This window comes from Neopelma chrysocephalum, unplaced genomic scaffold (assembly GCF_003984885.1).
Source record: "Neopelma chrysocephalum unplaced genomic scaffold, ASM398488v2 Primary Assembly neopelma1_103b, whole genome shotgun sequence".
Taxonomy (NCBI): domain Eukaryota; kingdom Metazoa; phylum Chordata; class Aves; order Passeriformes; family Pipridae; genus Neopelma; species Neopelma chrysocephalum.
Genome location: NW_020897767.1, coordinates 5,901,338 through 5,917,991, shown reverse-complemented (window position 1 = coordinate 5,917,991; position 16,654 = coordinate 5,901,338). Strand labels below are relative to the sequence as shown.

Genomic DNA, 16,654 nt, shown 5'->3' with positions numbered 1-16,654 from the left:
GCATTGTAAAGGTAAGATAGCTTGCTAAGGTATCCCATCAGTACCTCTTTCAGGTGTGTCTGCTTTTCATTTTTATTTACTAAAATGTTTTTGGAAACCCTGCTCTTTAGGTGGTGCCAATGACAGTTATTAGAGATGTGCCTTACACCTGCAATATTTTTAATTAAAAAGGATGTGCATAAATAGCTGGGAGAAGGATCTGGCTGGATATTGCAGCCTCCCTGTTTTGCAGGGTGTTTGCTCCCCCTACACTCCCCTGTGCTCACAAAAGCAGCTGAAGGGCTGTGATCCCAATGGGAGAGCTCCACCACAACACCTTATCTCTTCCTTTTCTCTGGGTTAGCAATTACCACTCGCCTCTGCCTTGTTGTCTGTGTCTGCCCTTAATGCCCAGACTTTTTAGTTTTTAACTCAAATCCACACATATTGAAAGACAAGGCAGAAATTTTATGTCCAGCACAATCTTCTGCATTCTATTGCATAAGGACTTTTCCACTTTTCTTTTTAATTGGAGCCAGAATTCTAATTGAAACATTTTGAGTGAAAACATTCCTGGACATAAATGGACAGCAAAGGAGAGGGAAATGGAATTGCTGTAACTTTAATGAATATATTCAGTTTTATTAGTTCAAAAGTAGTAACATAATTGCTTTTTCCATTCAGTGGCTGAAGAAGTTTTCACCAATAATAAATAGGATTTTAATGGAAATGGTAGAAGTGGTTATGGATGGTAATAGCCACTACAGTGTTTGCAGTTTTCAAATTAGGTCCACATAATTGCTCATAAAAAGAAAATTTCATTTGTTAAAAATCTCTGGAAACATATTGAATACATAGCGGTAGAAATGCTGCTGCCATAGGAATTATTTTCTTGTCATATTTAATAATCAGGATTTAGTCAAGTATTTAAATGTGCTGCATAAACAAATGCTGTATTTGAAAAACATACAAAACCATGTTTTAAAAAGTGTGCCTGAAAATATCACTCACTGCATTACTTAGACTTAGCAATCGCAACCATATTATCCAGTCTTCCCAATTAATTGCTTTTTGAGCAGATTTTAGTGGTGGGAAATGAGCTGGCAATGCTGATAAATTACAAAACCTGTCTCTCTCTCTCCCTCTGTCTGTCCTTCGCCGTGTGTGTGCTCTCCCCTCGCCTAGGCCAGATGGTGCGTGGGCGCTCGGTGATCCTGCGGGCAGCGGGCGAGGGCCGGCCCTGCCCGGAGCAGCTCACCCAGCACAGGAGCTGCCCGGTGAAGCCCTGCTACAGCTGGCTCCTGGGGCCGTGGTCTCCCTGCAGAGTCCAGGTACGGCTTTCTCTGGTGCTCCCCGAGGGCTCCAGGGGCTCCCTGTGCCTGGGACCGACCACAAAACCCATCCTGACATTGCGGGATTAGTTGGGGCTGCTGTTCACTGTCTCTGTGGCCGGTGAAGGTGCTGATAAGATCCACAGGGAAGCAGGGGAAGTTCAGGAGTGGTAAGTCTCTGCACCTCATCTTCCAGCCATCAGCAGCTCTTCATAGATAGCAATAGGGGTTCAAGTACCATAAGCTTACAGAACTATTAAAAGGGATTTATGGAGTGAATGTGTTTGAGTGGGCATAGATATGATGACCTATAATTTAATTATATAAAACAACTCTAAAAAGAAAATAGATGCACTAGATATCAAGAGAGCTTAGCCTTTTTATCTTTTTTATTTCCTTTTTTTTAAAAGTACTGTATAGCAGGTCTTCCCCCACCAGGTCTCCGGTACAGTAGTGCAAGTTCTTTTATAAGAGGCTGGTTTCTACTTTTTCCTTACCCTGGCTATCTTTTTAATGATCTAACAATGTCTGGATTCAGTTCTGATGTGCTGTCCCTGCACTTGGCACCTCTGCACAGTACTGGAGCCATCATTTTTTCACTGTCAGTGACTTGCATCAGGCTTGAATTGACTTTTTCTTCCCCTCTGTGCTTTTTCTTCTCTCTTTATCTGTTAGATCACATTTCCAATATTAAAACATATTAGTCGGTAACCCAGTTTAAGCAGAGGTGAATCTTTCACAGTGAGGTTTATCAGGCTGCTTAAATCTGGTTTTGCTGAAATGGAGGTGAGAGAAGTGTGGTTGAGTGGAATAGTGCCCTGTCTGGTCCCAGGGGACAGGACCTGTGCCAGATCTGTGGCTGCTTCTCCACATTATACCGTGTAAGAGATTGAGGCCAATAATGCACATAAAAACACACATGCCTTGTGTTTTCTGCTCTGCCCCCTCCCACACTGGCAATGCCTTGAATACCTATGTGGTTTCTAGATGTGGTAGACAGACATGTAGTGAATATGTGAGCGGCACAATAGATACCCAAAATTTTCCCACGTTTTCACACATGAAATCTGGAGCGTGACAGTCTTTGCACAGTCCAAGATCACAGAAACAAAGATATATTTGTATTTTCTATAATCAACTCATTGCAACTAGTGATGTGAATATGATCCTTGTATGTGCTGCATTCAGTATTTATTTATGTATAACATAAATAGAACAAAATGATAGCATCATCTGATAGCTAATGTAAGCAAATCCTGTTAAACATCAGGGAACAGACCTTCAGCCATAGGAGCTAACATAGCTGATAAAAGAATTAGTGAGGAAGCTGAATTAACACCCTGGCTCACTCTAGATAAATAACACATTGTGCAGATTAAAAGTGAGCTCATCCAGAATCCAGCTAAATTTCAGCTCAGAGCAAATAATCACAGCCTCCCCTAACCCAGATATCATCCCCGCATTCAGTGAGATAGAGCCTGCTTCTCTCCTTAAATTACCACTGTGTAGCTTCTCTACCCTTTACTTTGTTTTGGAGAGGAGCCATTCTATTCATGTTCACTTCTCTTTAATGAGGTGCTTAGGAATTAAATGTAGTTCATAAATACTGGGTGATTTATTCCCGTGCTTTACTGGAAAAGAAGCTTAAGCCTGCGTTCTAAAGAAAGCTTTTAGAAGTCCTGTTTTCAAGGATGCTTTGTGAAATAAGGTAAATGCATCCTATGGTAAGACCAAAATGCATAGTGTGAAAGTCTCTTCCTGTAATAAATAGAAATGGGACAACTAATTATAAGGCCAAAATATTTCTTCCTTGTATTATGAGATAACTGAGACTGCATTTCCTAGTAGAAGGACTATTTTATGTTAAATTGACTTCATGTGAATAATTAGAAGTGTCTGCATGTTTAGAAATAGAGCCTGTTATGTGTGTTCTGTGTTGTTGATTGTCACAGTGTGGAAATCAGTGCACTGGTCTCCAAGTAATTACACATATCCCAGCCACACCTGCCGGTGGCATGGGGCATTTCTGCTGTGTTCAGAGGGGTGCACAATTTGGGAACTGGTCAATACAACCAATCTTAAAGGGTTACAGGACATTAATCATTATCCTCCTAGAGCTGGAGTGGTTTACCCTGATTAGCTTAAAAAACAATTTTAACAGTGGCTGACACTGTTGATCATTTTTTCCATTAAAGGGATGTAAGTGAATAGCTTAGGCATTATCAAACACCAGCTGGCTGACATTCCTAAGGAGACTAAAAACCTTTCCTTTCTAACGTGTTTTAAAAGCACTCCCTTAAATGTGATCACGCAATGTTCTCTCATTAGAGAAGACTTTTACCTGATTAAATGCTTATCAACCTGTGAAAGCATTTGCCCAATCAACTCTTTATCTAAAATAATTGTGAATACATGAACCCCAGTAAAAGCTGAAAAGGGAAAAGTTTTCTTAAAGGCACATCTGGGCAAAGCATCTCATTTGGGCTGTTATCTCCTGTCTTATTAGTGTGTTATATGTGGGTGATGTGGGAGGTTTGTGGAGATGCTGCCTTACATTAGTGTGTTGCTGAATTCCAGAAATACCTGGCTGTCAAACACAGTCCTGGTATAAACCTTTTCCTTGCTTTGCCAGTGGTGGTTGGTTCAAGGAGAGTACGAGGTGGAGGCTCCATGCAGGTGCTGGTGGAGGGGCACATATGTCCTGGCTTTATTTAGGGAACCCAGGATGGGTTCTGCATCCTCTGTAGGGTCAGCATAGAAATTTTTGCAGTCAAATGACAGAAATCCTCCCTGGAAAGCAAATTCTAATGTATTTCCAGCAAAGAGATCATAACTCAAGAGGCAAATCCTGATTCTAGGCAAACCTCAGAGGATCACACCTTCCAAGGAAGAGCGTTTACAATACAGATTTGTTCTCCTGAGTTTTGAATATGTGATGGTTTCCTTGGCAGTTCTCTGATTAGCAGCTATTCCCTGCATCCTCAGTGTGCCATTGCTGCCACGAACTTCCTCTGGCTCCACACTTATTAATTAGAACTTCAGATGTATAATTTTGGGGACATGAATAATTTTGAAGATGATAAGGAAGTTAAGGCAGTGCTCCTGCATTGCTTAAGACCTTTCCAAATATACCAAAAAGGATCTCCTACTGTAAGTGACAGAGTCACATTTTATCTTTTAAGTGTGTTCAGTTAAGGTCTTGAAAGAAAGCAAGCAAATGGAAGCCACTGTTAAAAAGCAAACCTTGATCTTTGGGATTGTTTGAGAGTTCATAGTTTATATTTATTTTTATTCTAAATATTGAAATATGAATGTAGTTCCAATATTGTGTGATATAAAAATGAAGAGTGTTGCATGAGGACTTTCATGAGAGACTGTTTTACTGAAAAAAATATTGTTTTGATCTATTTATATCTCAGTATTCTTATTACTATTTATATATTGATATGTACATAAATATATATTGTTTATAGAAGAAGAAGAATATTTTTGAAAACTTCTTTTGTTCTCTCCAGTCATTTAGTCACTCTTTGAGTCACTTTGAACTGGAAATGCTGCAGTTTGATTAGTGCCCATTTCCCCCAAGAATTTTCTTCCATCGTCTTCTGTTTCCACCAGCCATTTCTAAGCACTCTAACTCAATTGACAGCTGCATGAGTTATTCACACACCATTAATCTCAGACCACAATAGAGGCTTCAGTGGTGAAACAGTAATTTAGAACAGTAAGTTACATCCTGACTAAAGTGAGACATGGTGTTAAAAACTTGGAATCTGGCTGCATATAGTAAATCTACTCTAATCTAATCTCTAAGATGCTTTTGATTAGCAACTTCTCTAAATCCAGCTAGTTATGCTCCTATTTCCATTCCATTGTGGGTCTGCAACAGAAGGGATGGAGAGAGTGAAAAGCAGCCAGGTGTGTGCAGGAGAGCCATTCTTGAGATTCCTGCTATTGAATCTGCTGCTGGGTGAATGCACTCAGTAGGAGCCATTCTGTTCTGCAGATAAAGTCCATTATTTTAAGAGAATCCACTGCCAAGAAATCCAAAGGAGCACATCCCTCAGTTGTATAAAAGCAATGTTTCTTCCTTCTTCTTGAGTTTTGTTCACTGAATTTTGTGAAGTGCCATTTCCTCAAGGCTTCAGGTGCACGTTCTTAAGGCATCATGCAGGTTTAAGGCATCCACCTCCACAGCATTGGAGCTCTGTTTATCAGATGAGAAGGAAACTATTCCAGCCTCTGGAAATAGCCTCAGCACTTCAGCTCTTGCAGCATCCTCAGCCCTTGACCATAGCTTTAGCCAAACAGTATTGATTTTGCAGTAAAGGAAGTCATCTTCAGCAAGTAGTTTGGTATGTGACTAAGTATTTCAGAACTGGGCTTGATGAGCATGGAGTGGCTCAGATGGAGCTTTTGCTTGTTCAAATGGGATTTAGTGCTGACAGGTGATGGCTGGCTTGGGTTGATGTTTTGCTGGAGTGTGTGACTCAAGGTGGGGATCTTGTGTCTGCTCCAGAAGTAGTCGCTCCCTTTAGACATTACACAGCCAGCCTAATGCACAATAACCCTGGCAGCCCAGTTAACTGTCCTGGAGGATTTTTGTTGTTGCAGGGTTTAAACCACGTAAGTTCTCTTCTTGGTCTGCATCATCAAAGGTGGGTAGAGGAAATGTCCCTTCCTTATGGACAGGTTCTGCTCTTGGCTTCTTTAGAGAAGCCGAAAACTTTTGTGTTCATGTAACTAGGCATTAATTAAGAATCAGGAAATTCACTAGGTCGAGTAAAAGGCATGAAGGGCTGACCCCAAAGATGGTATTAATCGTTTATGGTACCCACCTCTTCCCCAGCTTGGGTTACATTTCCCACACTTTTCTGTCTGGCTCTGCCCCTGCCTCTGAGCTTCTGTAGAGATGTGTACAGAGATTCGCATAACTATTGCAGAGGATACTATTGACATCCAAAGGCCAACTTTGTATCTTTGAACACTTTTTAGTTGGAATCAAATGTGTTTCTTTTGTCATCTGCTAACGTCAGTGATGTGTGCCTCTGTTCCCTTTTATCATTTTATAGGGTGGACAGTGTGGAGATGGATTGCAAGTCCGCAACCTCACGTGTGTAGTGCATGATGCATCTGTTTCTGCTACATCCAAACCAGTAGAAAATGCATTATGTGGTGAGCTGCCATCGAAAGAGAGTGTGCTGCAGTTACCCTGCTCTGTGCCTTGCCCAGGTAAAGTCTTTGGGAAGTCATGGTGCATTCCTGCCTGTGATAGCTGTCTGAGGTGGATATGCTCCTGTAGCTCCGAGTGCTGTCAGCTGTTGTAGTAAGAATTTGTGCTTCAGCAGATCAGGTAAATGCTCACTCTGCTGTTTCTAGACCACCTGAAAAAGACTTCCTTTGTTTTTTGAGAAAATGAGATTCCCCGTGAAGCAGAAAATCCAAGTATTGCATACCACTGACTGACATACCTGGGATATTTCACTGTAAAGCTGTTGTATGCTTAGGTTGTCCTTGTCCTTCAAGGCTGATTCTTTTTGCAAACCTGTGATTTTTTTCTTTCAATGTGCAGGTGACTGCCATCTGACAGAGTGGTCAGAGTGGAGCTCCTGCGAGCTCACCTGCATCAATGGCAGGAGCTTTGAGACAACGGGGCGCCAGTCTCGATCCCGGGCGCTCATCGTTCAGTCTCCGGAGAACCAGGAGAACTGCGCCGGGCAAGAGATGGAAACTCGGCCTTGCTCAGGTAGCTTGACTTCCTCCCTTTCAAGAGTTTATTCTGGATTTGTTGCTAAGTAAGGACTAACTGGTGTTGATATTGCAGGAGGGAAGTGTTATGACTACCTGTGGAAAACCAGCCTTTGGCAAGACAACGTTCGCACGGTGTGGTGTCAGCGCTCGGATGGAATGAATGTCACAGGTATCTCCCCAAATTGCCTCGCAGATTATGAATGAAATGTCTCCATCCAGAGTTTTCTTTTTCTGCATCTGTTGCTCAGAGGGAATTGGACATCCTTCCTCACTCTTCCAGAATTGTATAGCAAAGGCAGATAGGAGCTTACCAGCCTTGCTGTCAGATCAACATCACACATATATTACATGGGAGTATTTGGGCTAGTTATCCTTACTCTTGGGCTGCTCACAAGAAGAAATGAGTGTACACATCCTAGACGGCTACCTGGGCTGGCTTGCACAACCCTCAGTGAAACCTTCCTGTGAAGAGTAGAAGAGAACATTGCACGCTTGGTAGAGACCCCACCTTCTGTACCTCTTCTTCCTTTCAACATGCAGGAGTCTCAAATCACTCAAACTGTGAGGTTCCTGCTATCACTGTGACCTACAAATTCTGCCTGTGCAGGATGAAAAGGGAAATTCATCAGAACTTTGAAGCTCTATGAGAGATTGACAAAGGCAGTAGGGCTTGCATATCCACAGGATCTCTTTCAATATGCACAGGGTGAATGAGGAGAGAGTAGAAATGAAAATGCAGATGTTTTTATCTAGTTCTATTTATAATGACTGATTAAGATAACAACAAAAATCTTATGTGCAAAGATTGCCAAGTATTTAAGAACTCATTAACATATTTTTGTTCCTATAGAAGCACAGGCTTCCCCGAGTGAGGATGGGCAAAGGCGTTATGTGGATTATGTCTTCTTATGTAGATAAGACATTAATGAGGACACAGAAGATCTGCATCTAATTCCCCATTCTTTCCCTAACTTCCTATGTGGCCCGTGGCAAATTGCTTATATCTCTATATCTCTGTTCTCCATTAACAAGATGGGTATTATAATAATTCCCTGCCCTGTTAAGGCAAATTAATTAATATGATGCCTACAGATATTATGCTAATGTGCTTAATAGACTAGTATTTAACTATACAAAATAAGTAAGCAAGCGCTTCTCACACTGTGGTGATCCAAGTCAAAGAACATGCCCTTGAAGGCACTCAGTGTTTTCTTTTCCAGGAGGGTGTCCTCTTCGGATGAAACCTGCGGAAGTTCGGCACTGCAGCCCGGAGTGTAGAAAACCCTTCTCCTACTGCACACAGGTAATTGCTTGCTGCAGATTATGGTTAGGAAATTAGCACTGCAAGATCTAATCAATTAGCATCTGGATCCTAAATGCATTCCAGGACCTAGAAAATAGTTTAGTGTGTCCGTGGTACCACCTTGAGGAAGTTGTGGGAATTTCATCCTGAAAGGAAACCATAAACCAGCACAAACGAGTGATGGAGTGTTTATGTGGTGTTACAGGTTTGGGTTTGTTCTGTGGAGGGATTTGGGGACTCTTGGTTTAATTTTATTGGTTAAAATTTCATTGAATGCTATTATACTGTCCCATAGAAAATGGACTGTTTCAAACTTCTGTAAAAGAGGAGATAAAAGAGTCAATCACCTGTTTGGATCATAACCAAGTGTATGTATCAAGACTCTCAGACAGACCACAGACTTCTAAAAAAGCTCTTGACCAAACTTGCTTAGACTGATCCAGGGCAGTGAATATTTGGCCACATTTTAGATAGCCTTGTGAAATGCTCAAGTGGAGATACAGGAGGAGGGTTTGGGTCTGAAGGGGAATTTTTTCTGGTTCATCTCTTCTAATGCCCAGCAGGGTCAGTGGGAAAATTGTTGCTGACGAGAGGAGTTTGCCACAGATTCCTGTTATTAAGCCTGTTGTGATGAAAATGTTTGTATGTTAGGCTTCTCCATAATTACAGGCTCTTTTTCAACCAATTCCCCAAATATATTTGGCTTTTTGAACTGAAATGGGTTTCAGTTGCGGGCACCAGTTCCTGGGTGGATTGGTTTGGTCGTTGGTGGTGAAGTTGCAGGTGCAGGTTATACCTTGCAGTTTCTTCATGGTTTTCCTACGGTGTGCACTGTTCTGTGAGGGGGCACTGTCTGATTTAATGCTGAATTCCCTTTTATCCCCAGAGAGGAGTCTGCGGTTGTGAGCGAGGATATACAGAAGTAATGAGATCAAATGGTTTCCTGGATTATTGCGTGAAGGTACCAGGTTTAGAAGATAAGAAAGCCGATGTTAAGACCATTGCTGGAAAAAATAAACCTGTCAACTCAAAAATGCATGACATTTTCAAAGGATGGTCTATTCAACCTTTTAATCCAGGTGAAAAACTTAAATATGAATGGAATAAATTGTCTTTAAAATGTTTCTGTAGAAGAAAGGTACAGGCTTTGTAGATCATAACATCAGAGATTGTGTCTGGGAGCTGCAGAGCAGCCTCCCAGTTTCCGACTTGTGTGCAGTCTTTCATGCCTTTGTGCCTATACAGAGGAATCACAATCTCTTATGTTGAGAGATAGCAAAGACAGAATGAGGCAATAATGTTTTGCAAAAGTATACTCATATGTGATTTGGGGGGATGCTTAGAACTATTATCTGATGATGTTTCTCAAAGGTAATATGTTTGGACTAGGAAAGATGTTGATCACCAAAGCTTGAGAAGATTCAGAGCAAAAAGTGCTTAAGATTTCATTAAACAAAGCATTAGTTGTTTCTTGTTGTATTTCAAAAATATATGAAAAGAACAGGGTGGAAAGTGTAGAGTTTAGAGTTTAAATGTTAAAGTTATGACATTAAAAACACCCCAAATAAGCAGGCAAGCTGCTGTGCCCGAGCAACTCATCCCAGGTGGATCTTTGACATCCACAGAATAAAATCCTTCCCAGATGGAACCGTGTACTGGATGTGCCCAGATTGGTCCACAGGACTAGTGCTGTAGTAATAGCTGCTTCCCATTTTGACTGTTGTTTTGAAGATGAATTCATCCAAAATAAATTTCTGAAATGCAAATAAGGCTTTAAAATGGGAAGCAAACTTGTCAGGTGCATCAGGTTTTACCGAAACACATTTGTTCTCCTTGTCTTCTAAAATACTGGCAGTGCAGTCTTCCCCCTCTTCTGGTACCTGACACTTCATTTGTTTGCAATTAGTTTCTAATGAACACAAGACTTTGGAAAACATGTAACAAAACGTTGTGTTAGGGGGATTCAGGGAGCCATAATTCTCTCTGATATATGTGATCACACTTTGAATGTTACATTTACATATTTGATCTGCATACAGTAGTTAACCTTTGCGTTGACAGTCTCTGGGCTCAGAGAGCTCAGTCCAAAGCCTTCTGAAGTTGTCTGGTTTTCGATCAAGCCCTTCATCCAGAAGCCCACGCAGTTCAACATCAGTTTGAGTCACAGGTTTGGGGTTAATTGCCATTTTTCAGCATCCCTGTAGGCTGTAGCCCTCTGTAGGCTGTCTTACTTGGGTGTCATCTCTTTGGCTGGTACCTTTATGGGGTTAGAAAAAGAGAGGGAGGTGTAGGTGGATGCTGCAATCCTGTTTTTAAATCAGCATTCGAGTCTGCAGCCCTGAAAGCTTCTAGTGGGCTTGACCTCAGTGCAGCATCTGGGAGCCAACTCTCCCCTAGGGACTGTAACAGAAATAGGGACTAGGGAGCTTTTACAGAACACAGTGTTACTTAATTTTAGGCCAGAAATGTTATAGAACCAATATACAGGAAAGGAATAAAGGTGCTCCATGTGTGTTAAATGTATCACCAACCCCATGGCATACTGCAGTTAACTCTTCAGTCTGCATGTGCCCTTCAGACCCCAGCTCAAGGCTGGTGCTCTTCAAATCACTCCCCTTTGTCTAACTTCATGGCAAAATATGTAATTACTTGCCTTAAAGAGGCTCTCAGGCTCCCTAGTCTGGGGGGTTTGCAGTAGTTAGTGCTGGCTCCGCCAGGAAACTGCTGTTGCCTACGAGTTCTGCTCTTGATAGCAGGTCTGTGGTGAATGCTCCCTGTATGGATGGTATTTTCCACCCTGCAGCACCACAGTCCTTGACATTTGTGTATGTCTAAGGACTTCTAGCTGTCAGTGAAAGCACATGTGCCTTTCTCCAAGTAATTTGTGATTTCCCTTCCCATTTACAGTGTGGAACACAAATTTTATTATGATTTAATGAGGCTGATGTTTTTGTTCTTCTAAATGCTCTGCAGGAGTGCACAGAACTGATTTCAAATCAGGCTGTGTTTTTCCTCTCTTTACCACACTCTTTCAGGCCAGAGTTCAGCTACAGAAACTTTTCTTCAAGTAGAGAGGCAATTTAAATAGCATTGCTTAAATTGTCAGATGACATGGTCCAATGCCTTTCTGTTGGGGATGCAGAGCAGAGCTGCCTTCGTAGCAGACATGCTGTGATGCCTTTTTGTGGCTGTGACAGTCCCTTTGCAGGACTGCTAAATGTTTCTTGGCCTTCTCCAGTTGAGAGGGCAACCAATTTCATACCTAGACTTCAGGAAAAAACCCAAACAAACCAACCCAAACCTGACAAACAGAACTCTTCTCACATGGGAGATAGTCTGCAAGTGTTTCAAGGAGAAGAGAAAATGTGTGAGAGGTACTCAGCCTTTCCACAAGGCCTGGAAGAAAAATGAGGAAGAATGGGATCTGATTAAGTGTGTTTCCCTTTGAAAAAAATCATGATTCAAACATAAAATGTAAACCAGGCTCAGTGATTGTCCCTCTCACTTGACTGAGTTTGAAATGGCCTCTGTCAAACCGTGTCTGTGGGCATGGCACAGGTTCCTGTTCCTGCCTCCAGTGTGTATTTGCAGCTCTGTTGATGTGAATCAGCTCAGACTGCTGCTGCATGGAAAAGTACCAAACCTTCTCCCCCCAAGGAAAGCTGTACAGGCAGAACAGAGCGAGAAACAGAAATGTCAATCTTCGAACAATTGTTATTATTAATGCAAAGCTTGTCATTAAGGACCTGTGCAGATAAAGTGTTCTGAGACAAGGGAATGTTTCAACAGAGTCCAGCCCACATGTGCATGGAGGGGTTCCTCCAGGGGTCCCTGGTCATTGCAACCAAACAGCCCAATCAAGAGCCTTACCTTGTCTTAAAGCCAGTTATGTCTCCTGCTTCTGTGGCCCAGCCAGAAAGCTGTTTCACAACTTTATCCGTCTTACTGTTACAAAGTCTGTTCTTGTTTTTCTTCTAAGCTGAATTTATTCCCATTTGTTGCCTAAGTGTTTTCCAGCTCAAAGCAGCTTGTCCACTTGTGCTCACTGGTGTTTACCCCAATTGACCCCTGAGTATTTATGGAGAACAATCTCACCCCTTCTCAACCTTCTTTTCTTTGGGCTAAACACATGAGATGTTACCTCTGTCTGTCTGGGTCAGCTCAGCATTGAATTGCCTCTGCCAGAGCAGCCACTGGGGCTCTGAAGTGAATGTACCCCAATTATCCTGTGTTCCTGCTCCTTTCTGTGGGCAGGAGCCTGCCTGGGTTGTGTTTCTGTGCTGCACCATAAGCCCAGGCTGCCTGTAATGAGCTATGGGAGCTCAGCCAGAGCAGGGTTAGGAAGTAACACTGCTTTGGAAAACTGGGACAAAGAGCTCGGTTTCAGTTTTCATTGAGGAAAATCTACGGTCCTTACTAAAGTTAGCATTTTGTCTTTAAAATGATTGATTTTTACAGAAATATCCTTTGCTATCAAAAATACGGGGTTTATGGGTTGTTCCCAGCCAGACCTTGCTGCATTTCCCATCAATGATGCTACTAATTTCTCTTTAATTAATCTCTTCAATTTTTATGTGTTTGAGAATTTTTTTTTTAATTCTCCCCTTTTATCCCTCTGTCCTTTTTCCTCATCTTCAACAGATGGTAAACTGAAGATGTGGGTGTATGGAGTATCAGCTGGTGGGTTCTTCATCATAGTTTTCCTGATTTTTACATCCTATCTGATGTGGTAAGTATGGCATGTATTTTGTCCTTAAATAAAAGCTAATTTGCTTTTACTTAAACAATCCAAAATATATCACAACACTCTGTGTTGCAGAGATTTAACTCTCATGACTTTAGAAAAGGATGGAGATCAGATTACCTAAGTGCCTTCATTTGGCCCCTATCTCAGAGTAATTAAAACTCTCCAAATTGTAACTGTTAACGGGCATTATTGTGAAGAAGTTTGATGGTCATGCAGGGAAAGAATTCTTTTTGGTTATCAGTAGGACCTTTTATTTATTCAGGCTTCTGTTGGGATTAGAAAGGGGGTTTATTGTATTATTTAAAAAAAGATAAAGTAAAACTGAAGAAAGGCAAGGAGAATGATTGGATCGAGGAGCTGGCTTCTGCTCAAGGAAGGACTAAATAGAATAGGGGCATTCAGTTGGAAAATGATGTTTGATGTGGGAATACAATAGAGATCTATGAAATCATGAATGGGGGAGAAAAGGGTGCTAGGGAATTTTTATTTCCCACAATAAAAGAAGTAGGAGGCATCTGATGAAATGTTCGTTTAAAATAAACAAAAGATATTATTTTTCACACAGTGCATTATTACCTTGTGAGCTTACTGCTGCTGGGGACTGTGCATGCCAGGAAGATAAATGGATTTGGAGATGGCATAACAGTTCATGGGAGATTGGGTCTCCTGGTGTTAATTGTGGTTTTCTGGATGTACGCTCCAGCTGAGGAAATCCCTAAATAGGTTTTTGCAGTGAATATGTCAGGTGGAAACATGTCCTATGTCTAAAGCTGCTGTTACCAGCCACTGTTAAAGACAGGGTACTGGGTCCTGATCTACACCAGTGTGTCACTGGTGCCGGGCTTTACTGGGAGGGGGGTTGTCTGCCCTCCTCCAGCACAGCTGTCACACCAGGCAGGGGTGATGGGCCTGACTTGGCAGAGCTTGTGTTGCACTCCCTGGTCTGAATATTTGGAAAGGCAATGCCCAGGGATTTGGCCTGAACTTACAAACATTAATGGTGCAAGCTGGTCCAACCCCTGTCAGATCAGGGCAGGCAACGAGAGAGTCACAACCGTGGCTTGACAGCATCACTGCCCTCTTTCATCCAACACCAGTTTATTCCCCCTCATTTTTCTATTCTTTCTCGCAGTCTCTGTCTTTGGTTAGAAGCTCAAATAACCATGTTTGGATGCTGCTTAGGACTTGCAGCTCCCTTATTTTCCAAGCCATGTAGCTCCATTTCTCTGTGGCTTCACACTGGAGGATACAGAGGATTTTTTAAATAACATTACACACTTCTCCATCACTTGAAGGCTGGTGAGGAAATGTGTTTCTCAATAATAATTATTGTTGCTTCAATACCATGCCAAAGAAAAATGAGAATGTCCCACTCCTAGACAGCTTGTGTTCCAATTTTTCTGCGAGGTGTTCCTTGTTTTGTCAGCTGTGAGAAGAGACGGGAAACAAATGTGCTTTATTTCCTCTGCAGATGAGGAGCACAGTTGGCTGCCCGTTTTTGGCAGGTTGTGTGTCAGTACCACACACGTGAGAGCACACAAGGGGGGCCATGTGGTCTGTGTTAGAAGCAGTCACTGTACAACAGCATCACCCAGTTATAAAATTAAATAGCCAGTGTGGGATGTTGATTTTTTTATGGAAGTTTGGGTTTTGATGATGTTTCTGAGCTTATTACAGTTTATGATTTTGTCTTCTGAAATGCTTTTCTTGCAGCAAAAAAACGAAGCAGCATCAAAGCCCTCCTCCACAGCAGAAGCCTCTAACCTTGGCCTACGATGGAGACATTGACATGTAACATGTAAAAGAAATCCAAATCTAGACATCAACTGCCTTAACTGCTTTCTTTTTTGGAACTCTCCGACTTCTCAGTTTTTTGAGGAATCTCCTGATGTGTAATATACTGGGCAGAACAGAAGTATTGCAAGCTTAAAACTTTGCTATTTCTTTATTAAAAAAACAAAAAGGGAGTTAAAACTTGGATCCTGTGAAGCTTTTCTGAAGAGACCACAAAATACAGCTCTTCTTGTTGAGCAATGGGAATTAAAAAAAAAAAAAAAGAAGAGAGAATCTACAGACATCAAAAGGAATTAGCTAAAAAAAAAAAGGCATGACAATCCCAAGGAAAATGTGACATTTACTGTAAATGACAAGTTTGACACAGCATCATTATGCACTATATTAGTGCAGGGTTCTTTATTCTTCACATACTTCAACAATGAGTTTTCTAGTGTTTACATTTCGTTCAAAGACTTTGAAACCAGATCATGTATTTTGAGAAATGCAAGGAAGAATGAGTTGAAGTGTCTGAAGTTATCAGGTTTTTTAAAGTTTCTTCCTTCTTATCCTGTTTTCTAGTCTGGAATATGATTTTGCTTCATTTCCACCTACAGGACAGAATAAGGATTGTTATGAAATAGCATAGGTGGTTTCTTAACCAAGAATATTTTTTAAAGAGTTGAGTAGATAGGTGTTTTAATGAATGGCTAGAGGATTTGATTGTTTAAAAAAATATTTTAAATTAAATTAAACCATGTAGATACATTATGGCCAGTTTAAATTCTTATTCAGTTTAATTAATACAAACTCTGCTTTTGTATTTAAATTTTCTTATCTGAAATATTTATAAATTCCTTTTTTTGAATTTAATTACCTGACCTCATTTAATATACATCAAACACAAATGCAGTTTGTAGAAGGTCTTGCTTTTTTAAATGTTTCAGAACCACTGAGAAGTTACATGTCGTAAAATTCTGGGAACATTTGAAGAGGGTAAGTGTTTATAATAGTGTGTGTTGCAAGTAAGAAAGTGCCATCTTGTGGTATTGACTTGTATTTATAAGCAAATAAAATGCTAAAGAGAGTGAGAAAATTGCTTCTGGTATGTTGCATTAAATGTGTGTAAACAACATGTGTTATTAGTCCTTTACTGTGTCTGAGATTGGACTTGGATTCCAAACTTCTCTGGCATGTTTTGTGCTGCAGTGATCAGTGAAAAAGAGAGTATAGACAAGTGCAAGTTGAGAGAATAATTGCGGGTCTGGAAAATGGTTATTTTTAACTCAATGTTGCTACTTATCACAATAATCAGAAGAGAAAAAAAGAATTGTTTACAGCCCAGCACCTGTGTGGTCTGTCCCAATCTGCAGCTACCTGGATCACCACAAGAGGTGGGTATAACTGGGGCAGAAGGCATTGCTCGTGTTGTTATGTTGCTATGCACAGCCTTTGTAATGTGTTTGAATATTACAGTTTTATTGAAAAAATGATGGAATTGTAGATAGGTTTCCTGCCCCAGGTCATGATCCCACCCATCCAGCACTGCTCCCTCAGCATTAAATTGAGGTGTTAGTGTGTCACCAAAGCAGGGTCAGGAATGTGCTTTTCTCTTCCCTCATTAGAAAGAAAGGCTGATAGAATTGCAAGGGGAAATTTTCTGACTTGTTTCTGGCCCTAAAGATGTTCTGCTGGCCCTGCTTCCCACCTCAGAGCTGTAACTTTTTTATGGAATAAAAAGCAGGATCTAGTGTTTCCCAGTAACATTGG

The 16,654-nt window shown here is 41.2% G+C and overlaps 1 protein-coding gene across 5 annotated transcripts in view; it reads left to right on the top strand.

Moving 5' to 3' along the window:
- The window catches only part of THSD7B (thrombospondin type 1 domain containing 7B), a 309,626-nt gene extending 293,651 nt beyond the window's left edge, over positions 1 to 15,975 (top strand). For all 5 annotated transcript variants that reach the window (XM_027695950.1, XM_027695952.1, XM_027695951.1 and 2 more), the window contains 8 exons: positions 1,165 to 1,310; positions 6,383 to 6,542; positions 6,883 to 7,056; positions 7,135 to 7,230; positions 8,282 to 8,364; positions 9,251 to 9,443; positions 13,006 to 13,093; positions 14,825 to 15,975. In XM_027695950.1, the coding sequence (XP_027551751.1) occupies positions 1,165 to 1,310; positions 6,383 to 6,542; positions 6,883 to 7,056; positions 7,135 to 7,230; positions 8,282 to 8,364; positions 9,251 to 9,443; positions 13,006 to 13,093; positions 14,825 to 14,906 (1,022 nt within the window). In that variant the 3' untranslated portion in view covers positions 14,907 to 15,975. The remainder of the gene's footprint in view (positions 1 to 1,164; positions 1,311 to 6,382; positions 6,543 to 6,882; positions 7,057 to 7,134; positions 7,231 to 8,281; positions 8,365 to 9,250; positions 9,444 to 13,005; positions 13,094 to 14,824) is intronic.
- Positions 15,976 to 16,654: the final 679 nt, after the last annotated feature.